We start from the raw sequence: 25,495 nt of genomic DNA on the forward strand, positions 1-25,495 counted from the left end.
ATCTTTTTAGGAGATGCATACTGGGGGGCCCACATCCAACCTATGAGACCACAGCATTCTGGACCCTGAGAGTGACAGGGATGGAATGAGCTATTCGGGGATCCGGGGAGGCACGCCGTTAAACACGTCTGACACTTGGGGTTCAAGGCGTCTTTGTCCAACACGAGGAGGGTAACAACGTTTCCAGAGACCTCTGCCTTGATGCAACTGAGACAGCCACACGCGCATGCGGTCACATGGTCTGGCCATCCAGCACTGACGCCATTCATTCAACAGCTTTTTACCCACTGGGTACCAGGCTCTGTCCAAGAGGAAGCCCTACAACCACCGAAGCTGACGGCCGGAAAAGCTAATCAACACGAAAGGAACATTCGGGGCACATGATAAGCGAGCTCTGTAGCCCTAGCACCACCGAGTACTCAGATCAAAGGAGACCACTCGCTGTGCGCATGCTCCAGGCAGGCACGCCCTACGCGCGGCGCTGAGTGACGTCACTAGCCAGCGCCAGCAGAAAGGGCGCTGTGCGTCGCACGTGTGCGGAGGCCGCGGGCGGGCCCATGGCGAGCTCCGCGGGGCTGGCGCTGTGCGGGCAAACGCTGGTGGTGCGGGGCGGCAGCCGGTTCCTGGCCATCTCCACTGCGAGCAGGTAAGAGGCCCGGGCCGAGGGTGACCGGCCCACTGCGGAGCCGTATCCCCGCTGTCCCCTGTGAGGCCTTCTCCGGAGTCCTTGCCCTCGGAGTCCCCTCACACCGACCCAGCTCCCCACGACCTGCACGGCGGCCGGGAGAGCTCTTCTCCGTTCCGAGTCGGAGCGCTTCCGGACTCTGCGGCGTCTACGCGTCATCGGGAGGGCCTGTCACGTGGGTGTCGCGTAGACTAGACTTCGTGTCCTAGTGTTCCAGGCTGACCTGCTTGGAAACTCCCTGTTGAGAGGCGTGTATTGGCGAGCTCTGCGGGCTCTCATTGAGCGCAGAACGTGCTTCCTCTCCCGACGCCTCCCAAACCCAGGATGCACGCATAGCCTGAAGTGGACATCTCCCTAGAGGTCCTTCACATTACTGGTTTTGTTTTGTTATTCCCGTCTTTATGTATGTATCCGCAGTTTCGGTTAAAGGATTCATAAATCAGTCCGTGTTGAGCAAGTAGTTATGGCCCAAGAGCCCAAGGAATCCGTGGCAGTCCGTTTTGGCTTCTTTTTCTTTTCCCATTTAGTTTTGGTACTTTGACATTTGAAGATTAGGAGTGTTCCTCAGTTTGTATCTTGGGACAATGCTAGTAGCCAGCAAGGGTTTCAGACTTGGAAAATGATATTTCTTTTTTTAGTTCAGTGTTTAATTGGAAAAGTCTTTGGTGCAGCTACATCAATAGTACAAAGTGCTTTAATGTGCTAGGGTACCGGGTCAGCAACAGAAGGGAGCTTAGGTTCCAATAGGGAAAGTGGGTGATTCCTATATGAGTAGGTGCCTGAGGTTTTTTTTTTTAAGCCAGCAGGTGTGACATGTTTCTGGCTCGTGTAAGGACAACCTCAGCTGTTTTAAATTTGGGAGCAGAGCCCAGTTGGAAACAATATTAGAACATAATTTCTTAGAGTCTGCATCTTGGTGCCTGAAAGAAGGGTAGATTGCTTCCAGGCGTGGGCCTCCATGCCAGGCTGAACTGATTGGGAACAGAACCATGCTGACTGTTCATGATGCAGCTCATTAGGAGGTTACGCAGATGCCAGACAGTTCTTGGCTCTTTGTTGTGGAGAAGGTCCATAATTTGATGACGATGAGGTGTTTTTGTCCAAGAGTAAGAAGAATCAGTCCTTTGTGTTAATCAGTTCTCACTGTTTATTCCCTCTAGTGACGATGACTGTGTCTTCACGTACGACTGCAGTGCTGCGGAGAAGTCCACCCCAGAAGAGAAAGGGTGAGATGGTGGGGAAGCCGGCTGGTGTGTGGTTTGAGTGCTGAGACCAGTAAGCCACGGCAGGAATTGCTGCCTTGTCCCAAGTTGTAGTTCCTGTTACCTAGTTGTGGTAACATTAGAAACGTGGAAATAACTTTAAGTTTAGAATACTTAGGATCTTCCCAAATACTCTTAGTGTCTTTAGTAATCATTTTTGTCACTGGCCCCTTAAAGTAATAGTGACCATTTCAAAGGCATTGCAGGCAGGCGTGGGGAATTAACTGATTGGAAGGTTCGCAGCAATGTGATTGTTCTGTGTGGTAGCTGTTGTTCCTTTTGGAGACAAGGCCGCACATGCGCAGGACATTCTCCTAGACACACCTGGATTCCTCTGGACTACAAGTCCCAGCAGCCCAATGGGAAGCCACGCATGCGCAGGACATTCTCCCAGACACACCTGGGTTCCCCTTTAAAAACGGGAGACGCAATAAGTCGCTCTGTTTTTCCTTTTGTCTCTTCACCCCCGTCCCTTACCTGTTGTCCCCCCCCCCCCCGTTAAAGTTTACCCACGTGGGACCCCTTGTGTCTTGTGTTTCCTTTCCAATCCCGCAGAAAGAATAACAGTAGCTTGGTCTTGTGACTGTTTATTAATATCACAGGTCCCGCCTCTAGCCTTGAAGGTGAGGCCGTGTGATCGCTGAGGGTCCTTCCAGCCTGCAATGGATGTTAGCATGTGTGCCGAGATTCTGTTGAGTTAGGTTTCACAGCTTGTAAAATTTAAGCTGTTCTCTAAACTTTCCCTTAGTCTGTCATCATGCGCTGGCTACATGAACTGCTTGACTAAGCATCTTCTACGTCTGTTAGATTGGACAAACCTGGCAACTCAGGAGAGGCCTAACTCTTTTCCTTTCTTCCCCTGCCCTTCTTCAGGGAGAATGGACAGCCCGTAGACAAGGGGAGCGACACGATTCTGGCGTCCACCTTCTCCAAGTCTGGCAGCTATTTTGCTTTAACTGATGACAGTAAGCGTCTGATTCTTTTCCGTACAAAACCATGGCAATGTCTGAGTGTCAGGTATGAAATGTTAACATTGAGTCATTAAGATGTTCTATGCAATTCTTGTATTTGCATGTCATGATCAATAGTGACAGTAACCGTTGTAATAAGCAGCTAACATGAAGTACCAGCTGTGTGTGAGACCCTGATTTCAGAACTTTATGTATTAACTGAATCCTAACAGCATGTGAGAGTGGCGTGGGTCCATTCCCCACAATGGAAAGTAAAGTAGCAAGTTTCAGGCCATTGACTTGGAAAGGCAGAGCCAGGCTGTGTAGATGCCCCTCTGGCTGCAGTGTCTGTACTCTGCCACTGTGCCACTCTGCCATCGTCTCTTCCACCTTGCTGTAGCCTCATGCCTGGCAGGAGTGGGACTGTTAGCTCATACTCCCAGAGCGCTGGGGCTTTGGGTAGGTGGAAGTGGGCGTTGCACATTTGTGAGCTAGGTGGTGGGGTACATCCTTTTGTGTCTGATGAGAAGATAAAGGACAGGCTAGGTGTAGGGTGAGGCCAGCAGCTGGGCAGAAGTGTAGGTGGGTGTTCTGGTCCTCTCCCCCCGCAGGTCCATAAGTACCCTGCTTCACTCCTCTCAAACTGTAACTGTCATTTCTGAAGTCGAGGTGCAGGGAGAGAGATGGGCCCGTGGTTATGGGGGAGGTATGGTGATGGTGAGGAGGAGGAGATGATGAATCTGTGTTTCCCGAGATGCTGCTCTTCTCAGTGCCACCTTGTCCCTGAGAGTGGAGGTGGATGGCACACAGTGCTGGACAGATTACGTTTTGTTGACTCCATCAGCCCTCTAATACAGATGATGGGAAAGGCTTGGTGGGCAGAGCTCACAGTGTTCCTATATCTGCTGGTATGTTAGGATTCAGAAAGCAGGGCTGGCTAGTGACTCTCAGGTCTGTCAGCTAAGCCCTATCTCTTAAAGGTTCCATAGCCTCTAGAGCCACCATTGATGTGGACAGGCTGCTCAAGCACAGGAGCCTGAGGAACCAGTGCATTCACCCAGTCAGGTAGGCTGGGGAGCAAACTGATGTTTAGGGACTTCAGCTGAGCGTTGACATTTTTAGATTTTAGGTTATCCTTTTTTTTTTTTCTTTATTTGTTTCTTTTTTGTTTTTGTTTTTGTTTTTTGTTTTTGTTTTTTTTTTTTTTTTGAGACGGTTTATCTTTGTAGCTTTAGAGCCTGTCCTGGAACTTACTTTGTAGACCAGACTGGCCTCAAACTCACAGAGTTCTGTCTCCCGAGTGCTGGGATTAAAGGTGTGCGCCTCCACTGCCCTGCTATAGGTCATCCTTTTTTTTTTTTTATTGATATTTATTGAGCTCTACATTTTTCTCTGCTCCCCTCCCTGCCTCTCTTCTCTCCCCTTCAACCCTCCCCCAAGGTCCCCATACTCCCAATTTACTCAGGAGATCTTGTCTTTTTCTACTTTCTACTTCCCATGTAGATTAGATCTATGTAAGTCTCTCTTAGTGTCCTCATTGTTGTCTAAATTCTCTGGGATTATGGTTTGTAGGCTGGTTTTCTTTGCTTTATGTTTAAAAACCACCTATGAGTGAGTACATGTGGTAATTGTCTTTCTGTGTTTGGGTTACCTCACTCAAAATAATGTTTTCTAGTTCCATCCATTTTCCTGCAAAATTCAAGATGTCGTTATTTTTTTCTGCTGTGTAGTACTCCGTTGTGTAAATGTAACACATTTTCCTTATCCATTCTTCAGTTGAGGGGCATTTAGGTTGTTTCCAGGTTCTGGCTATGACAAACAAAGCTGCTATGAACATATAGTTGAGCACATGTCCTTGTGGCATGATTGAGCATCCTTTGGATATATACCCAAATTTGGTATTACTGGGTCTTGAGGAAGGTTGTTTTCTAATTTTCTGAGAAATCACCACACTGACATCCAAAGGGGTTATACCAGCTTGCATTCCCACCAGCAACGCAGAAGTGTTCCCATTACCCCACAACCTCTCCAGCATAAGTTGTCATCAGTGTTTTTGATCTTGGCCATTCTTACAGGTATAAGATGGAATCTCAGAGTTGTTTTGATTTGCATTTCTCTGGTTCATTCTATTTTCTAAGAGATGAGGAAAAAAAACTAGGTGGTATCAAAAGCAAGAACATGCCAGGTGGTCGCCCATGCCTTTAATCCTGGTTGTAGGAGTCAGAGGCAGGTGGATCTCTGTGGGTTCAAGGCCAGCCTGTTCTACAAAGTGAGTTCCAGGATAGTCGAGGCTACATAGAGAAACCCTATTTCAAAAAACCAAAACCAACAGAAAACAACAGGGAGAAGGAAGAACATCCATTCTACCCTCTTCCCGTTAGCTTAATAATAGAGGCTATTGTCACCGCCTGTCTTTAGATAGCAGTGTGTATGCTTTTGTTTCTCAGATGGATAATGATGTACACTGTTTAGAAACAGAACAAATTAAACGAAAGGACACTCCTGTACTAGGCTTCCTCAGGCCTTCCCACAGACAGATGATTCACCAGCAGGAAATTGGCTTTCTTTTTTAAATTTATTTATTTGTGTGCACGTGAGTGCGTATACTTACATATGTATACCTATATATGTACTTGGGTCATTTCTCCTGCCGTGGGGTCTTGGGATAGAATTCAGGTCATCTAGCTTGGCAGCAAGTGTCTTTATCCTGAAACGCACTTAACGCTGGACATAGGGCATGCATCTGCAATCACAGCACTCCTCCAGCAAGATGGGAAGTACAGGCGAGCTAACATGGTAGACACAGGGACAAACAATAGGAAATCCTCAAAGTGAAGGCACGGAGGGCTGACCTTCATGTGTGTGCTGTGGTACACACATACTTATATTCACATACAGGAACCCACAGATATGTGCACAGATCTTTAAAAGAGTGTGATGATGACCCTTCTGTAGAGTAAAGACTGGCAGTGTAGATGTAGGCGCAAGAATGACCTGGTCACCATGGCAACACAAGCTCCAATGTACCAGCCTTGAGTGGGATAATCTGTGATCTGTTAGGTTCTGTGGGTAGAGCCCGTTGTGCTGAGAACACGTTCCCCTGCTGGACCGTACCCTTAGCCCCCAGAGTACGATTCAGATAAGCTTACGTGGTTGTGCTTGTGGGCTGTGAACTGCACTTGGCAGCAGGAGATGTAGGCTCAGATAGCTCTCTGACCCTCCCTTTTAGGTCCTGCAGCAGGCCAACAGCACAGCTAGGGGATATGACAAGGGGGCCTGGGTGCCTTCAGGAGAGAATGAGATGTGGTTGCTATGTAGAAGGTGGTATCTGGGAGTGCAGGCTGCAGGCATGGGGAGGTAGCATCCTGGGAGTGGCTGTGCCTGTATAGAGTTCTACTGGGTGGTCCCATAGTAATGTTCCTTTCACTACTTCAGAAAGCACCTCAGTGACAAACATAGTGTTTGCACCTGTGAGTAAATCTGTAGAAGTTACCAATATAAGTTGCAGGTAAGAGGGGCTGTACTTGTCGTTTAGACCTTCAGTCCCAGAGTGTCTCTAAAGGCACTGTATCTGTTTCTATGTTTTCCTGCTTAAAAATGTCCCTTAGGGCTGGTGTGTGCTTCACTAGCATGTGTAAAGTGTTGGATTTTATCTCCAGTTCCTGTGTAAAAACTTTTTTGAAAATACTGGTTTGTGTGTGTGTGCGCATGCGCGCACATGTATATGTCTGTACATACATTGAGTGTGTATATGGTGCCTGAAGAAACCAGAAGAGGATGTTAGAGCCCTTGGAACTGGAGTTAGAAATGATGGTGAGCTGTGGGTGCTAGGAGCCCAGGTCCTTCCTCTGCAAGAGCAGCAAGTTCTCTTTAACAACTGAGCTCTTTTCTGTGTGTTTTTCATTATGCAGTATTCTTAGATCTTTAACTCTGATGGACAGATTTCTGTCTGTTCATCTCACTGCCTGTAAGGCAGTGCAATACGGCTGTCCGCACACTGGACAGTCATTTGTGTTCTGTGAACTTCCTTTTGAATCTCTCACATTTTTTTTCAGTGGGAGAACTTTTCAATTTTTTTCCCTTAGTTGTAAGAGCTCTTTAGAAAGATAAAAATTGAGAAAACAACTCCTTTTGAATTTGTGTTCATGAAGTGAGTAGGGTAAGGTAAAGTCCTTACTTTTTCTGTCTGGCCGGATGCCTGACAGCAGGGATTGAGGGAGGGGGGCGGATGAGCCTGAGGTAGGGAAGTGTAGGGGAGGTGGTTTGATCAAGGTGCAGGAGGAGAGTGGGAATTGCTCACTTCCCATCATCACGTTGGAGGCTGCCACACTCCACGGTCTGGTGCCTTTTCACTTTGTGGGCACAGATCTCCATGGGATCTGACAAATCTGCTCCCTTGAGGGGCACCACACTTTAGACCCCTGACGTGCAGTCTGGTTCCAGCAGTTGCGTGAACTTGAGTCTAGGGACCCCAGGCTTCTTTGGGACTCCCTGGCTGGAACCACCTTGGGTACTATCCAGCTGTTGCATTCATTCATATTCATTCTCTCTCTCTCTCTCTCTCTCTCTCTCTCTCTCTCTCTCTCTCTCTCTCTCTCTCTCCCTCTCTCTCTCTCTCTCTCTCCCTCTCCCTCTCCCTCCCCCCCCTCTCCTTTTCTCTCCTTCCCTTTCTCTCTTTTTCTTTTTTCTCAAGACAGGATTTCTCTGTGTAGCCCTTAGCTGTCCTGGAACTCAATCTGTAGACCAGGCTGACTTCAAATTCAGAGATCCTTCTGCCTTTGCCTCCTGAGTGCTGGGGTAAAGGTGTGCACCAGCACCCCATCTTCTTCAGTCTTAATGTGGGAGAATTGTGGGTGACACTGACTCTTTTTCATGTGTAGTTCAGAAATGTACAACAGTAGGGCTACTTGGCGATGGCCATGGCTGCCAGCTAAAGGTGAAGGGACAGGCAGAACCTTCTTTAGGTTTGATGTGTGATTTTATGAATGAGAAATCTTGCGTGTGAAGTCGCATCAATCCAGAAAGTGTTCTTCAGAAAACAATAACAGCACACACAAAGAGGCTGAGTTTGCTCTGCCCTGGGCTGTTGGGATGTGAATTTGGCAGAGCTATAGCCAGACAGCCATGACAGTTGGGACCTTTGGTGCCTGGCAGGACCTGAGCACTGTGGCTCTAAAGGCTGGCTTGGGACCATGCCTTACGTAAATGGTGCCTTCTGGGTTCATCAGTGCGGATGCTTTGGCAGAGACCAGCTTGTTCCCCCTCCCCTGGAACCCACCAGAGAGGAGAGTACACTCTGTTCTGTGGGGCTCTTGACCTTAAACCCTGAGACCAGAAGACTAGGGAAGAGCCCAACACTTGCCATGACATAGACTGGGGTTCAATGGGATTACTGCCGCAGTCGTGGAGTGACCTGCCCAGCGCGCTGTCCTATCTGGTGACCTGACTGGGACCCAAATTCCAAGCTTGCTACCTACAGCAGACACCTTCCCAGAGTTGCCTCTATGGTACAGTCTGACAGGGCTGGTGTTACAGCATGGACATTTCTGCCTGGAGCTGAGTAGCAGCAGTGGGCATGGGAAGACTCCTACAGGAATCTGGTTCTGGGGCATATGGGATCCTGGGACCCACATGTATTACCCTTGGTGGTTTGTCTTGTCACTGTGCAAAGCTTGTGCTTGGCACAGTTGCTCATTGAACCCATTAGCTTAGTCCCCGTTGCCAGTCTACTCAGAGCATTTGTTTTGAGACAATGGCCCCAGCACCTAATTGTCTTTTCTTGTTCTCCATTGTACCCCTCTGGAGCACCCACCTTGCAGGTGCACTGATGAGAGGAGGAGCAGCATGGCAGCTGAGTCCTTCCCTTTTCTTGTCTATGTGGAACACTGTCCTCATGCTTCAGGTTCTGTTTCAGGCCCACATACAGTCAGCCTTCTGTGAGGGTGTGGGGCCTGTTCTGCCCCAGCATTAGCTCCTCTGCAGTGGTTACTGCCTGTGCTTAGTCAACAAAGGAGAGCAGGGCTTCTGTGATGAGGGTCTGTGCACTGCAGCAAGCAGTGTTAGAGTATGCCCTAGAGAATGGCGGATGCAGGGGGATATGGTCTGTAGTTATGGGGGCAGGGTGCCATCCCCTAGTGTGGGAGAGGAGTGAACTGTAACCACTGCCTTGATGGTGGAAGTTATAAAATAATCCCACACTAGTTCAGAATTACGTATAATAAAAAATAAATTTTAGGGGAGAGTCATAGATCACTGTCCTAGATCACAGTCCTCTGTACGAATGGGGAACAGGAACAGAGTCTAGCAGCCGGAAGTGAGAGCCAGAAACGAGAGCAAGCACAGGCCTTACATCTGCATGTATAGTATAAGAGACCACGCCCAAGTGAGCTGGTATCTTAAAGGCTTTTGGCCAAAGGAGCTCCCACAGCACTTCCCCTTTTTGTTTAAATAAGAGAGTTCCAAACCCAATACAAAACTATGTACACTTGGAACAGATATTAAGTATAAAGTTAGAATTACAGCCAGCATAAACAATATTAAGCAATGAACATATCCTAATGTTTTAACAAACATTCTATCCTAAGGAGTCTAAGTCTTTTTTTTTTTTTTTTCTGGTTTTTTGAGACAGGGTTTCTCTGTGGTTTTGGAGCCTGTCCTGGAACTAGCTCTTGTAGACCACACTGGTCTCGAACTCACAGAAATCCGCCTGCCTCTGCCTCCCGAGTGCTGGGATTAAAGGCGTGCGCCACCACCGCCCGACTGAGTCTAAGTCTTGTATTGGAAATGGCTTCACTAAATCTTAAGAGGACGGTAACTATGACTATCTAATCTTCAGCTCCATTGAAGGCCTCAGAAGGGAGATAATATTACTTGAGTAGGCAGTAAGTACAATCAAGCAGCTTCCAAAATGTGTAGTAGATGACAGAAACAACTGGCTGCCTGAACAATCACCCAGTCTCATTTGCAATGTTGAAGCGACCAACTTTGGCTAAGGCCTAGAGCAACTGACAGACCATTTTCGGAGGGAGTAAATTTTTCAAAACCATCTTACCCTGTCTTGGCAAGATTTGACAGGCTTTTTTTTGTATTCTGCTTGTCCAGTCTGAACATTGTACACTTTGTCAGTGATTGAGGCTGGGGCAGTTCCTTGCCCAAAGGCCAGTTGTGCCAAGAAGAAAACAAACTCCAAGTGGAGTGTCTTTGGTGCTCAACATTCTCTTGGGAATAGATTGGTGCTGCCACGAGCATTGTGTCTCACATCAACAGAATCCTAAGTTATTTAAATGCCATGTTCTCCAGATCTTTGAGGTGGTTTAAGGTTACCTATTTATGCAGAATACAATCTCTATGTACCTAAAGAACCTAATTAGTCTGACTAAAAGTGTAACAAACATGAATAACTATTGACCTATAATAAATACCTAGATAACTTAAAGATTAAGACTTCATATCAGAATGTAAAACAGTCTTTAAACAACTGCAGTAAAGGAGGACAAATGACCTCAAAATGTAAACAATGTATGAATATCTTTTTTTTTTTTTTTTGGTTTTTTCGAGACAGGGTTTCTCTGTGGCTTTGGAGCCTGTCCTGGAACTAGCTCTGTAGACCAGGCTGGCCTCGAACTCACATAGATCCGCCTGCCTCTGCCTCCCGAGTGCTGGGATTAAAGGCGTGTGCCACCATCGCCCGGCAAATATCTTGATCAGAGGTAGAAATATATAATGCAATATGATATATTCTAAAATTGTATCAGTATACAAAATGTCTTAAACAGAGGTAAAAACATGCATGTATACAATATGACAAAATAACTGCATAGATGTACAAATATTGTAAACAGAAATAACAAATATAATTTGAACTTGTATCAATATGCAAGAAACTATACCAATGTAAATTGTTCATAAATAATAGCTCACAAGTATTTACTCTTACTATTATTAGTGTCAGTTCACACTAATCTACCTTTTATCCCATTCAATTCTCCCCCCCCCTTTTGAGATCTCTTGGCCTACATAATTTCCACCCAACCCCCAACCCTATATAAGTAATAATCATACCCTAAATGGTGTCCCTAACAGTGAGGACAAACTTTGTTGGGAGAGGGGATGTTGTCTTCTAGAATTGCTTCCAGCTGTCATGGAGCCAATATTCTTTCTGTGGGATCCTGTAAAAGTAAAATGATGATTAAGTTCCAAGATTACTGTTCTGGTATAATTACAAATAGTCTCTGGGTTTTTCTGAGGTTCCTATTTGGAGTTCTGGCCAGAATGTTGTGAAAAGGTGCACCATTTCAGCTAACCAAGTTGGACAATCTTGAGCAGCTGGTACCCAAAGCAGATCTTATAGTAGTGCTATCAGTATCGTGATGTCATCCCAACCAGGTAGAGTTGTTGTGGGACCCCCATCTTCCTGGAAACTTCAAAGATTACTGTAGGAAAATTCTTTGTTCATTGTGGAGAACTTAAACATTACTTATACAGAAGTATATTCAATGAAAGGTATGATAGAGACAAAAATAGGTATGAAAAAAAGTAAAATTTCTTTCTAAATTCTTTTTTCTTTCTGTCCGATACCATGGCTCCTGACATGAGACAGAAACTCTAAACTTTTATTTTAAAAATATGCATGGAAAGCCGGGCGGTGGTGGCGCACGCCTTTAATCCCAGCACTTGGGAGGCAGAGGCAGGTGAATCTCTGTGAGTTCGAGACCAGCCTGGTCTACAAGAGCTAGTTCCAGGACAGGCTTCAAAGCCACAGAGAAACCCTCTGTCTCGAAAAACAAAAAAACAAACAAACAAAAAATGCATGGATTTACAGAAGGATAGAGCCGTCGTCCAACTCCAAAGCCAGCTTTGATTTTTAAGTGAATCATGACTATTCTAGTTTATGTTCAGAGGTTCTTACCCTCAGATAACCTGTACTCAAAAATCATAATTTTCTTTGCTTTGTGTCCTATCTGGATAATTATCTTTTCTTTAGGCATATAGATGTCCAGGGTCTCTTGAATTTTTTTGAAGATCAGTATTTTCCTGCAAAGACAAGAACAAAACCCTGCCCTAATCCTTAAGAGATTTCCTTAGCACCTGTATGGTTATCACCTCTGTGGATGAGCTGTCATTTCTCTTTCTCAAGAGATTTCTCTTTTTCAAACCGAATCTATTAATTTTGATGGTATCATAACTTTTCTTCTGTGGAAACAAGAGCAAAACCCCTTCCCCAATGTAGCACATCTCCTAGTTTCCATTGTGAGGTCAACACATCCTTGAAATACGCTGGCTGACGTAATTCAGAAGACTTTTCTATTATCCAATGTCTCTCTGCTGCTGTTGTTCCTTTCTCATTAGTGTTAAGAAAACTCAAGGTTATTAAAGCATTATGTAATCTGTTTCTGGAGGTATTTTCCATCCCTTTCTGTTTGTGTAACATATCCGTTATAGTTCAATTTTGATCTTTCTATAACTGTCTGACCTGTAGGATTGTTTGGTATACCTGTAATATGCTTTATATTATCATCAAAAACTGTTTCATTTTCTTTTTTTTTTTAATTGTTTATTACATATACAGTTTTCTGCCTACATGTATGCCTGCAGGCCAGAAGAGGGCGCCAGATTACAGATGGTTGTGAGCCATTATGTGGGTACTGGGAATTGAACTCAGGACCTTTTGGAAGAACAGTCAATGCTCTTAACCTCTGAGCCATCTCTCCAACCCCTGTTTCATTTTCTTTGAGACATATGCTGGACCATTATCTGTCTTTATTTGTGCAGGTATACCTGTGATGGCCATAACTTCTAATTTTCTGAGCTCAAGGCAGTTGCCCATTGAAAACCTCAATAGTGTGGTGTACATGTTTTAATTTTCCAAAATCTGCAAAGTGGAACATATCCATTGCCATATTTCATTCCTTTGAGTACCCTTTGGGTTACTCCCTGCAGGTAACGGTGTTTGGTTATAGAAAGAGCAAGTAGGATGTCTCTTTATAATCTCCTTAGCTTGTTGCCATATAATAGAAAACTCTTTCTTTAGAACTTTGCTATTGACATAATGATTTTTATGACATTCTGAGGCCTTCAGCACATTTCCAATCAGTAATGGATCAATTTTTGCATTACCTTGTGCTAGAGGACCTGGCAGACCCATATGTGTTCTAATTTTCTGTAAACCTATTTGATAACCTAGAGAATTGACAGCATTTCCTCTTTGTATTTTTTCAGAAGAAATTTCTAATCTCCATTTAGGCAAAAATTTTTCTTTACTTCTTCTAACGTTCTTTCTAAAGTATCCACATTTGAATCAGATAGCAAAATATAATCCATGTAATAGTAATAGTAAATTGTAGATTTATGAAATTGTTTACATATTATTTCCAGTGAGTGATTCACAAAAGATTGTCACAAGGTGGGGCTGTTGAGCACATTCCCTGTGGAAGGATGGTCCATTGATATCTACTAATAGGCTGAGAATTATTACAAGTAGGCACTGTGAAGGCAAATTTTTCTGTCCTTTTCTTGTAAAGGTATAGTGAAAAGCAGTCTTTTAAATCAATAACTATAAGAGGCCATCATTTAGGTAACAGGGAAGGCAAAGTAATTCCAGATTGTAGAGGGCCCATAGGTTGAATTACCTTGTTGACAGCTCTTCGGTCTGCCACCATTCTCCATTTTCCAGATTTCTTTTTATCAACAAATACAGGAGAATATCAAGGACTGGTTGATTCTTCAATATGGTGAGCATCTAGTTGCTCCTGTACCAGCTATTCTAAAGCCTGCAGTTTCTCTTCTGTTAAAGACCATTGGTTAACTCATATTGGTTCCTCAGTTAACCATTTCAAAGGTAGGGCCATTGGTACCTCTGAAGGGTTGCTAGTTGTTTTGTGTTCCTGTACAGCCTGAATGGCTGGTGATCATTTTTTATAGTAACTTATAATATCCTTCCCAGAAACATGAGATTCTGGGACTGCAGGAGTGTTAATCTGGGGATTCCATTGCCACAGGAGGTCACAACTCCATAAATTCACTGCGATATCAGCCACATATGGCTTCAGTCTTCCTCTCTGTTCTTCTGGCCCTATGCATTTAACCCATTTCATGTTTTGTCTTATTTGAGATAGGGTTTCAGTTCCTAAGAACTGAACATCTACCTGACTCTAAGAGGCCAATTCGAATGCCAAGATTCTCTCACATCCACACTTATGTCCAGTAATCCCTTAATTACAGTGTTGTTTATACATACTCTTAGCTTTGCTCTTTGATCATTTGCAGAAGTCTGCCAAAATATGTTTCCTATTTAATTTTAGTAAGTGATATTTATCCAGAAAATTTCCATTTTCTTGACGTGTGTTATGTATTTGGGACAAAGCCTATTCCTGATTATATCTTGAACCTGTATTAATAATGAAGTTAATTCTGTATCATCTGGTATAAATTCAGCAGTTTCAATATGCAAGAGAACTCTTTCTGCATATTGCAAATCAGTAACTATATTGAGAGGTTCTTTAAAATCCCTTAGTACTATGAGAATAGCATATAATTCTGCTTTCTGGAGAGAATTATAAGGGCTTTGTTCCACCTAACTTAATTCTTCTGATTTGCAACCTGTCTTTCCTGCTTTATTTGCATTAGTATAAAAAGTACGGGCTCCAGTTATTGGTGTATTCCGTACAATTCAGGGAAGAGTCCAAGAAGTTCTCTTCATAAGGTTAAGTCTATCACTTTTGGGATAATTACTGTTAATTTCTCTCCCAAAATTAGCACAAGCTCTTTGCCATGGTTCATTGTCTTCCCATAACTTTTTTATTTCATGAGTAGTGAAAGGCACTGTAATCCTTGCTGGGTCTATACCTGCTAATTGACGAAGTCTCAATTTACCTTTTATAATTACTTCAGAGACTTTTTCCACATAAGTTTTTAATTTTTTAACTCAGTTTATGTGATAAAAAGATCCATTTTAGGATAATATCATCCCTCTGCATTAAAATTCCTGTTGGAGAAAGTCTAGGAGGCAATATGACTAGAATACAACTAAGATTTGGATTCACCCTATCCACATGTGCCTCCTGTAATTTCTCCTCAACAATTGTCAATTCCTTTTATGCTTCAGCTGTTAATTTCCTGGAACTATTTGTCACCATTTAAGGTTTTGTTTAAATGAACTATTAGGTCAGGTGTTATCCCAATAGCTGGTCATAGACTGGAAATTTCTCCTAACAATCTTTGAAAGTCATTAAGAGTTCGCAATTGGTCTCTCTTAATTTTTGCCTTTTGTGTTTTAATTTTCTGTAAACCTATTTTATCACTTAGGTATAATTAACAGAATCTCCTCTTTGTATTTTTCAGAAGTAATTTGTAATCCCCATTTAGGCAAAACTTTCTTCTTCAAACATTCTTTCTAAAGTATCTGCATTTGAGTCAGATAACAAAATGTCGTCCATGTAATGGTAACTTATAGACTTAGGAAATTGCTTGTGTATTATTTTCAGTGGTTGGCTTACCAAGTATTGGCACAGGTGGGACTGTTGAGCATTCCCTATGGGAGGATGGTCTACTGGTATCTTCTAGTAGATTGAGAATTATTATAAGTAGGCACTGTGAAAGCCTTTATCCTTTTCTTGTAAAGGTATAGTGAAGAAACAATCCTTTAAATCAACTGTAGGAGGCTATCCTTTTGATAATAGAGAAGACAGAGTAATTCCAGACTGTAGAGGACCCATAGGTTAGATAACCTCGTTGACAACTCTTAGATCTGTCATCATTCTCCATTTTCCAGATTTCTTTTTAACAACAAACACAGGGGAAGTCCAAGGGCTGGTTAATTCTTCAGTATGGTGAGCATCTAGTTGCTTCTGGACCAGCCTTTCTAAAGCCTACAGTTTGTCTTCCTTTAAAGGCCATTGTTTAACCCATATGGGTTTCTCAGTTAACCATTTTAAAGGCAAGGCTGTTATTACCTCTGAAGGCCTGAAGGCTTGCTAGTTGCTTTGTGTTCTTGTACAGCCTGAATGGCTGGTGACTTTTTTTTTTAAATATCGTATAATATCCTTCTCTGAAACATGAGTTTTTGGGACTGCAGGAATGTTAACCTGGGTATTCCATTGCTTCATCTGAGGGCTGGCTAGAGCCGCAGGTCAATGCCCATCCCAAAAAGTGTGGACTGGTCCTCATCTTAGGGCGCCAAATGATGGCGGAATTTACAAAACAATTCCACACTAGTTCAGAATTACGTATAATAAAGGGTTATTTATTTAGGGGAAAGTCACAGATCACTGTCCTAGATCACAGTCCTCTGCATGAATGGGGAACAGGAACAGAGTCTAGCAGCCGGAAATGAGAGCCAGAAACACGTGCTTTACAGCTGCATTTATAGCATAAGAAACCACATGGGCTGGTATCTTAAAGCTATAGCCAAAGGAGCTCCCACGGCACTACCTCTTAACTGAATCCAGTTTGCAGCTGGCATTCATTGGACCTGGATCAAGGATTGCTGTGAATGAGTTGAATTTGACACTTAGGTGGTGCACCACGCTGTCCCTGTACTTCTACTGGGGATTGAGGTTGTCCCATAGTTGTCCTGTATTGCCCCTGGCCCACACTGCTCTGGGTATGAGGGGCACAGCATCCTGATAGTACCTGTGAGCTTCCTGACTCTAGGCACAGGCCTAGCAGCAGGGTAACAGGTGGTGGGATGGGTAGAGCCTGGTGGCCTACTGGTTGGGGGGACTCAAGGCTTGGACTCGAGAGAGCTTATGCTTTGTAGCATAGCTGACCCTGTCTCCTTCACCTGAGCAGCAGAGGGGTAGGGAACAGTTTCCTTAGCATTTTTCATTTATTTATTTATTTATTGGTTTTTCGAGACAGGGTTTCTCTGTGGCTTTGGAGCCTGTCCTGGAACTAGCTTTTGTAGACCAGGCTGGTCTCGAACTCACAGAGATTCACCTGCCTCTGCCTCCCAAGTGCTGGGATTAAAGGCGTGCGCCACCACTGCCCAGCCAGCATTTTATTAAGAGCTTTTCAAATGCACAGCAAAGCCCGGGGTGTTTTATAGCAAGTACTCATGAGACATGCCTGGGACTTCGGTCCTCCTTCCTTAGGTGCTCTTCCTTAGCCTCCAGGAGCTGGGGTTTCGGGTGTTTGCCAGCATGCCTTTTAGTTTTATTTTGAGACGGGGTTTCTCTGTGTGTAGCCCTGACTGTCCCGAAACTCACTGGCCTCAAACTCAGAGTTCTGCCTGCTTCTGCCTCCAGAGTGCTAGGATTAAAGGTTAAAGGTGTGTGCCACCATGACCAGCTATGTCCTTTTTTTTTTTTTTTTTTTTTTTTTTTGGGAGAGGGAATTATAAAAGTTTGATATGTGCTTTATGTTTGGAGCACTACCTTATGCAGTGCAAGACACTGATTCCGCATGTAGAGAGGTGCTTCTGACCTGCTGCAGGGTCGTGCCCTGGTAGCTCTTCCTAAATCAGAGCTACTGTTGGGTTTAAAGTGCACTGAGTGATGGCTCAGTGGTTAAGACACTGGCTGCTCTTCCAGAGGACCCAGGTTTGATTCCCAGCACCCATGGTGACTCACAGCAGTCTGTTACTCTAGTAACAGGAGATCTGACACCCTCTTCTGACCTCTGAAGGTACCATGAATGCATGTGCACAGACAAATAAGACATTCATACACATAATGAAATGAAATCTTTAATAAAACCATGCATCAACTACCCGAGTGGAGCATCTGAGACTAACCCCATCTTTCAAATTTGTTGAGAACCAGAGCTGAACAAAGCCGTGTAAGGGAAGGCCTGCTTTACAGTCCCATTGATTACTTGGTCGAGTGATCACTAAAAGTGAGCTGGGTGTGTGGGTACATCTTTGCACTGTGGTAAAGTCAGTGTTAAGTCTAGCCGTTTTAAATTGGGGGCCTTCTCTCTGGCTCGAGGGTATGTGGAGGTCTTTGCCGACTTTGGACACTAACCAGCTCACCTCTCTGGTTCTGCAGGACTGTGGTACGGAGGTGCACTGCCCTGACTTTCACAACCTCGGAGGATCGAGTCTTGGTGGCTGACAAGTCTGGAGATGTCTACTCCTTCTCGGTGTTAGAGCCTGATGGACGTAGCAGGCTGGAGCTTGGACACCTCTCCATGCTGCTAGATGTGGTATGTGGTGGCGGTGGGGGGTTGGAGGGGTGGGGGGCACACAACACTGTCATCTGCTGCCAGGGCTTGAGAGGGGGTGGCGTGGGGTCAGGGACAGAGAGGGAAGAAACATGGGACTCTTCCAGAGCAGGAGACTTAAGAATGGCATTGACAGGTGAAGTGGAGCACACTTCAGGACCACATTCCAGGAAATATAGGGAGGTGGCGAGACCTCCTTGTATCTTGCCATAGCTCGGCCTATAGTCTCCCCTCTGTCCTCTCCTAGCGTGTAGCCAGGGCCCTGGCCTCCAGCCTGTAGAACTGGGACAGATTGAGGTGGGGTAGAATCAAGGGCTGTGTGCAGTGCCTGGCATGACTCTGGCTGCTGCTGTAGTGTGGAGAGGGAGGGGTGCAGTGGGTATTGGTGAGTGGCATTGGAGTTGGTCTTGGTGTATAGAAGTGTGGCTCTGGCTCTCATTTAAGCTGACTAATGTGAACTGGGCTGGCAGTTCCTTTGCTCTTCCAAGCTGCACTGCAGCTCCCCAAAAGAGGCCTCAGAATCCAAGCATTCTCATGGTGCTTTGCAAGGCCACCCAGTGAGCGGCTCTTCTTCTACTGACCCCTGGTGATGTAGGCCGTGAGTCCTGATGACCAGTTTGTGCTCACTGCGGACCGGGACGAGAAGATCCGGGTCAGCTGGGCTGCTGCTCCGCACAGTATCGAGGCTTTCTGCCTGGGACACACAGAGTAAGTGTGATCCTGTCCCCTCCTCAGTCAGAGAAGTCCGAGTCTAACGATGAGGGTGGGCCAGGACTCTGGTATCTGTTGGTAGACTGGTAGGGGCTCCATGCTAAGAGCTACCTGAGACTCAGAAGACCCTTCTGGGCCCGTGGCTCCCTCAGTGTGACAGCTGTGGCCATCTAGGGCTGTAGGCTATGTGAAGCAGTTGCTCCGAGCTTACCTCCGGGGCTATTGCTCCTCAGCCCTTTCCTAGTCTCACATTGAAAACTCTTTCTGGGCCTAGTGGCCAGTGCCTGGTGGCTGCAGGTAGTCGGGAGGAGCCTGAGGAGCATCCTTTAGGCACTTGGGCTGTTGGGAGCTAAATGACAGGGTCCCTAGGTCTGTCTCCATCTGTGCTCTCCTGGCAGGATCCTAGCTGGGAGGCCTTGAGTAGTGTGTTGTTGAGAACGGAAAGGGCATTATTATAGACAGTAGAAAACCTGAAGGACTGAAATTCAGTTCTGAGCTGGCTTTTGGCTTCCTGAGTGGGGTGCAGAAGTTCGCCTTGGACTTCTACTTGTCCCATACTCCAGGTCTTGAGTTTTTGTTACCTTCAGTCATGTCCTTGTCATCTCAGTGGACTTGGTGAATTCTGACCCTCAGCCCAGCTGGAATGCACTCCTGCATCAGGATCTTGTCACGTGATTTTTGGGACAGGAATGGTGCTTGGGAGGTTGCCCTCTGCTCCTCTTCCTTGCTTTTTGCTTGATGCTGCCTGCTTCCTGAGGGGGTTCCCCTCCACACTCTGTCACTTGAATACCATGACTTCAGTATGGGCAATTCCTGTTAGCCTTTAGATTTCTGCATTGCCAAAGAATGGACCCCTCTGTGACCTTCTATGATAACTGTTTAGTTCAGCTTGTGGAGACTAGTTCCCACTTACCTGCTAAGGACTTGGGGTTATTCCTCTTGGATGACCTAAGACTAGAACTAGGCTTCCTAAGAGATGGCAGCTGTTAGTCAGAGACCAGTCAGGGTGGTGGCTTGCTATTGGTGTGGTGGGTGATGGGGATGGAGGGAGCCTTCCGGACCAGCATGTCATAGGAGTCCTGGGTCTTATGAGTGATATCTTGAGGTTTCCGTTAAGAGCTGGTAGAAGAGCAACCTTGCTGCATGGCAGGTGCTAGAGACATACATGTTCATGGCCAGAAGGACTGCAGAGTAGATGTGGGAATCCCGGAGGGCCAGTAGCAGAGTGGTTTCGATGTCCTGTGCATTTAGAGGCTGTGGAGCTAGGCTGAGATTGGTGGATAGAAGTCTTCGGTTGGGTTCCTTGAGGCACCAGTACTGGACTGGCCACATAGAGCTCCCTTGGGGTCTGCTTCAACTGCAAAGTAGTGTGGTTTTTCTCCTTTCTGTGCTGACCTTGAATGGAGGCAGGTGTGTGGGGCAGCGTGAGGTAATGTCCCCATGAAGAGCTCCATGTCCTACAGTGCTCCAGCAGAACTGGGCCCTGCCACCCTTGGTCCAGATAGAATGTTGGGGATCAAAAGTGCCCAGCCATGTTCTCAGACCTGCAGTGTTTTTCTTTTCTGAGACATTCTTGGTGACTTATCTCTGCTTCCCACAGGTTTGTGAGCCGCATCTTTGTTGTGCCCAATCACCCTGAGCTGCTGCTTTCCTCGTCTGGGGTAAGTGCTGTGTGTGGGGCGGTCAGTGCTGTTCAGAAGAAAATAGCTCCTAGCTAGGGTGCCAAGTGTAGTATGTCAGTGGTGGCCACTAGAGGGAGCTTCTTCCTGGCTTTGAGTGGTCCCTTCCTTCACAGCTGTACATATGGTTTGTGTGCACATGTGTGTTCACCTGCCTGGTCCCAGCACAGAGGACATTGTAAGTGGATTAGCAGGAGAGTCTGGCCATATTAGTTCCTTTGTCCCTTGTGCCATGGGTTGTGTGTCTTGATTGGCCTGCCTTCACAGAGGCTTTCCTAGGTGCTCCATGGCCTAATTGGTTAGCTGTTGGTACTTTGCTGAGACATAGGGAGGGAGCCCCAGATGTCAGTGGGGATGCTGGCCACACACAGCCATGCTTGGGTTTCTGTGTTTCCACTCTCTTCCCCCTGCCTTTCTTGCTTCTGGGACAGGCCACTTGAGCCCACACGAGCCCTTTTGTCTGTGCACAGGATGGCACCTTGAGACTCTGGGAGTATAGGAGTGGCTGCCAGCTGCAGTGCTGTGACCTGGCCAGCCTACAGGAGCCTGCAGAGCATCAAGGACACAAGGTAACTTCATGCTCAACTCTGGTACTGGAGCCAAGCACCTCCTATTGCTCTGATTGTGGGAAAGTCATCTGTGAGAAACACTGCCTTGCTGTCAGTGTCTGACTTCTTCCCACTTGGGAGAAACGCTCACAGGACTTCATTTTGAAGGTGTGTGATCACCTGAGGGAAAGTAATTCACATCTCACCTCACAGGGAGGCCTCCAGGCATACATGGACATGAAACAGTGTTGGCTTAGAGCCTTACCTATGTTTTGACAGTGTGGGGGGGGTACCCAGCTCACGAGTGCCTCTTGGCACCAGTTGTACCCATGCTTCCTCTGGCATCAGGGAGATTCCTGGATTTCTTAGCTATCTGTCTTAAAATTGGGTGACATGGTGTCTGCCAGGCCAGACATTGACCAGCACGTGCTTTTTTCCACACAGTGTGAAACTTGGGACTTACAGAAACTTCTTCTGGGTGTATTGTATCACCTTCTGTCTGGGAAGCATGGGAGCCCCATAGGACAGTTGTCTGATTACAGTCCCTCTTCCCTTACGTTCCTGCTTTCCCACCTGTCCTGCAGGGAGGGCCAGGGTCACACATGCTTTGACATTATAAGAGAACTATGATGCCGGTGGCCTTACCCTCTGGTGACATGAGAAGGGCATAGGTGACCTGTCGGCAGAGCCTGGTTAAATGGCTTCTTTTTCTTGTAGGGATTGGCTGCATCTAGGATTGCATTCTGGGGACAAGAGAGCTATGTGGTGCTTCTGTGTGAGTGGTAAGATGAGAAGTTTTATTGTCATGGCCTGTGGCTGTGTCTTCAAGTGATGAAAATGTGGGTGGCCGTTAACTCTGCTGAGTACTCTTTAGGGAGGTGGGCTGGGGTCCTCTAAACTGCCCTTCCTACTTGTCTAAAGGGTTAGCTGGGAGCTTGTATCCATGACGGAACAGTTGCAGGGGATTCCACAAGCCAGTTCCTCTCATATCCTGCTGGAATCTGCCCGAGAGTTGGCGCGGCAAGGTGTAATTGAGGGGGGACTTCTGCCCTTTCTCAATGCCAGGGTAGACCTCTGGTGTTCTGCATTTTCTCCTATGAGAGCTCTTAGCGCTCCTTAGAAATGCGAACATAGGTTGGAGAAGAGAGAGAAGCTCCTTAGAGGCTGGCCTCTCTATCAGTCAGTGATTCTCAATCTTAATGCTACTTCTGAACTATAATTTTGCTACTATTATGAATTGTAATGTAAACAAACATCTATGTTTCTCCTGGTCATAGGCTACCCCTGTAGAAGGGTGGTTTGACCACCAAAGGGGTTGCTACCCACGCAGGTTGGGAACCATGGGTCTGTACACTTAGGGTAGGGCAGCCGTTTCACTTTTTGTCCTGTATTGGTTAGTTCTTGGTAGTGGCTTTTAATCCCAGCTCTCAGAAGGCAGGCAAATCTCAGCATGAGTTTGAGGCCAGCCTGGTCTACGAAGAGAGTTTCAGGATAGCCAGAGAAATTCTGTCTTGGGAAAAAAAAAAACCCAAGTTGCTCCAGAACTCAAGACAGTAAACACATATCATCTTACAGAGTTTGGGTGACTCAGGGTCTGCAGGGTGGTAGAGTAGAGGCAGGCTAGGTGCTAGGAATGCTACCAAGGGCCTGGGGTTGCAGTGGTGACCAGTCTCTCTCTCCTGGAAAGCGTTCCTGTGGTCTTCATCTTCCAGCTTGATGCCAGCAGACAGCAGTTGGTGTTCAGACAGCAGCTGACTTTCCCTCATCGAGTGTGGGATGTCGTCTTTGAGGAGACTCGGGGGCTGTGGGTTCTGCAGGACTGTCGGGATGCTGCCCTCGTGCTCTGGAGGCCCGTGGGTGACCAGTGGCAGGTGAGAGTATGCAACGTCTCCATGTACTGAAGGTGGGGTGGGGTGGGGCAGGCTGACACCCCAACCTGTACTGGTGAAGCCAGCACTAGGCCTGATGTGGGTGTGCCCTTCCTGTGTTCAGGAGGTGGGGGTGGAGCTTTGCTAAGTACTGATGGGGTTGAGGGAGCAGTGTGGGGACATCCCCGCCAATCCCATGGTGTAGGAGCCTTTTACTACAATCCCATGAGGCCGGCCAGTACCGGGAGCTCTTTGTAGCTTCCTGTGCTCAGCTCCTGGGGCTGAAGGCTTTATGTGACTAGCCTTAGAGATAGGGAGCCTGTGCCTGAGGATGGGCCCTGCTATGCTGGTTGCCTGCCATCTCTTGGCTCTGGTTTTGGTTCTGACCCAACTTACTTGTCACCTGCAGGCTGTTCCTGAAGATGCTGTGTCCCAGAGACTCGGCAGCCATCTCCGTGAAAACTGGACCATGCTGGAAGGTGAGAGAACTGTTAGGTCTGTAATGCTGATAAGACAGCAGGAAGTGAAGGGGCTTCACAGCCGGAGCAGGTGCAGGCTGGTTAACGTGCTAACAGGAAGATGCGCTGCTGCAGGTTCAATGAGAAGCAATTGAGGCTGTGGGGGCCGTGTGTCCTGGTTGGGGTGGAGCTTCCAGGTGTCCACTGTTGTATTTACTGGACAGAGAATGGTCATTCAGACAGGACCACCCAGACTCAGCCTTTTATGAAACAATTACCTAGAAAAGATCTTGCAAGTATTAGAAGTTGATCTGAAACTTGATTTCAGGGGTGTTTGTACCAGCTGTGAGCTAAATGCCCTCTGAAGTCTGCCTGCAGGCTCACTCGCCACAGGGCAATCTAGTGGGTACTTTCTCAATTAAGATTCCCTTCTTTCAGAATGACTCTAACTTGTATTGAATTGACATACGAGTTGCCAGGACAAAGTGGGAAAGGGTTAGTGTCCTCTGACCCAGTCTGAGTCTGCATTAGACCTTGAGGGTGGACTCGGACTGGTCACCCTGAGAATTCCTGACTAGCCTTTTAAGTATAAAACTGTTGTGTCTCAGAGACAACCTCTTCAGAATCTTCATGTGAGGTGAAACTCAGGTTGTCAGGGATGGCTGCTGGTTCTGAGCCATCTTGCTGGCCTCGCACTGCAGTTCCTTATTCTCTACCTGTTCTGGGCTTTGTTGAGGGTTACCTGGGCCTGGCTTTACTTCCAAGATATTCCACACATAGATGGGGGCATGGATGGATGGAGAGGTGGAGAACCATGCTAGTCTGAGTATCCTGAGCAGTGGCCTTGCCTGCTAGAGGTCAGGGAACCACATCCACCGCAAGGTAGGGTGACAGGGGCACTCCCTGGCATGCAATGCTAACTGTCCTCTGGGTGTGCTACTGCCGACACCACCCAGAGCCACACACCCTGCTGTCATTCCAGTGAGCGCTGTATTGACTGCCTACCGTCCACTGGTGTTGACTGCCTGGCTGGTCTCAGGTTCCCCTTGGGCAGTGTCTGTCCCCACTCAGTAGCTGGTTGGAGGATTCAGGCCTCACTTCTGTGCTACCCCCTGTTCAAGACTTTGTCAGTGAATGAACAGGAAGGTGCAGACAAGATGTCAGCCAAGACCTATTCTCTCCTTCCACTTCCACCCTTCCCTTCACCACATTCTGTGGTCCAACCTGACTACGGATCCCAGGTGGTAGGGGCGTGGGCCTCCTCGAGGTCTGTGAGGCATCCGGGAGGCGATCCTGTGAGGAAATGGTGCTGGGCCGTGTTCCAAGTCACTTCACCTGGCGTCTGTTCTGTCCTTGTCATAGGCGCTGTTGGTGCAGATGAGGGTTTCCGCAGCCTCTACAAGGCCACCTTTGACAACATGACCTCTTACCTGAAGAAGAAGGAAGAGAGACTGCAGCAGCAGTTGAAGAAACGACAAAGAAGCCCCCTCCCGGGGTCCCCAGAACGGACCAAAAAGGCGTGCCCAGGGCAGTCGGCCCTTACTTGCTGACCTTGGACTTGGCAGAGCTCTCAGCCCTGAGGTCTCATGGGTCGCTCTCTTCTCCCTCCTGCCTGGTTCATCCATAAGGAGGGAGATCATGACAGCTCAGTCCCCACCTGACTCCACAGCCGTCTTTGTCACTGAGCACAGCCTCCTGGCTGCAGGGGCACACATGGTGTTAGCCTAGCTAACAAGCGCCTTCACATTGAAGGATACACTGACCTGCAGCACCACGTCCGTCAGTCAGTGCCCATGGTGCCGTCTCTGCAGATTTTCTCTAGGGAGGCCTATGGGCAGGACCTGCCTCCACGCCATTGCTGTGGGCTCTCCAGGTGGAGTACGGCATGACTCACACATAGCTGCTGCTATTGTGGGGCAAATTGCTCTGTACTCATATCCACATGTGGTGAGGGGCTCAGTCTGGGCCAAATAGAGCAGCTAGGGAAGCAGGCATGGCATTGGTGCTGGAGCAGACCTACCTTCAGGGCAGATGAGGATGCGATCTGGGCCAGGCCTTATTTTACAGGAATGACCAGTGATGTCATGCTCTATTGCTTTGATTTGAACTCTGTACACACTGCAGAGCACAGGGGATCAACTGAACACAGCATCAATAAAGACAAACTTTGCATAG

The 25,495-nt window shown here is 46.8% G+C and overlaps 1 protein-coding gene across 2 annotated transcripts; it reads left to right on the top strand.

The window, feature by feature from the left end:
- The first annotated feature begins 512 nt into the window (after positions 1-512).
- Positions 513-25,495, top strand: Wdr4 (WD repeat domain 4). Of its 2 annotated transcripts, none has more exons than XM_057751898.1 (11): positions 513-646; positions 1,846-1,911; positions 2,821-2,964; positions 17,882-18,038; positions 18,652-18,764; positions 20,368-20,428; positions 20,917-21,015; positions 21,712-21,776; positions 22,682-22,865; positions 23,272-23,341; positions 24,683-25,495. In XM_057751898.1, exons 1-11 carry the CDS (start codon positions 558-560, stop codon positions 24,868-24,870), a joined length of 1,236 nt encoding a protein of 411 aa, XP_057607881.1. In that variant the 5' UTR covers positions 513-557; the 3' UTR covers positions 24,871-25,495. The 2 variants fall into 2 exon arrangements, with proteins under 2 accessions (XP_057607881.1, XP_057607880.1); XM_057751897.1 differs by lacking the exon at positions 513-646 and adding an exon at positions 932-1,045 and having other exon boundaries at positions 2,821-2,912.

This window comes from Chionomys nivalis, chromosome 19 (genome assembly GCF_950005125.1).
Source record: "Chionomys nivalis chromosome 19, mChiNiv1.1, whole genome shotgun sequence".
Taxonomy (NCBI): domain Eukaryota; kingdom Metazoa; phylum Chordata; class Mammalia; order Rodentia; family Cricetidae; genus Chionomys; species Chionomys nivalis.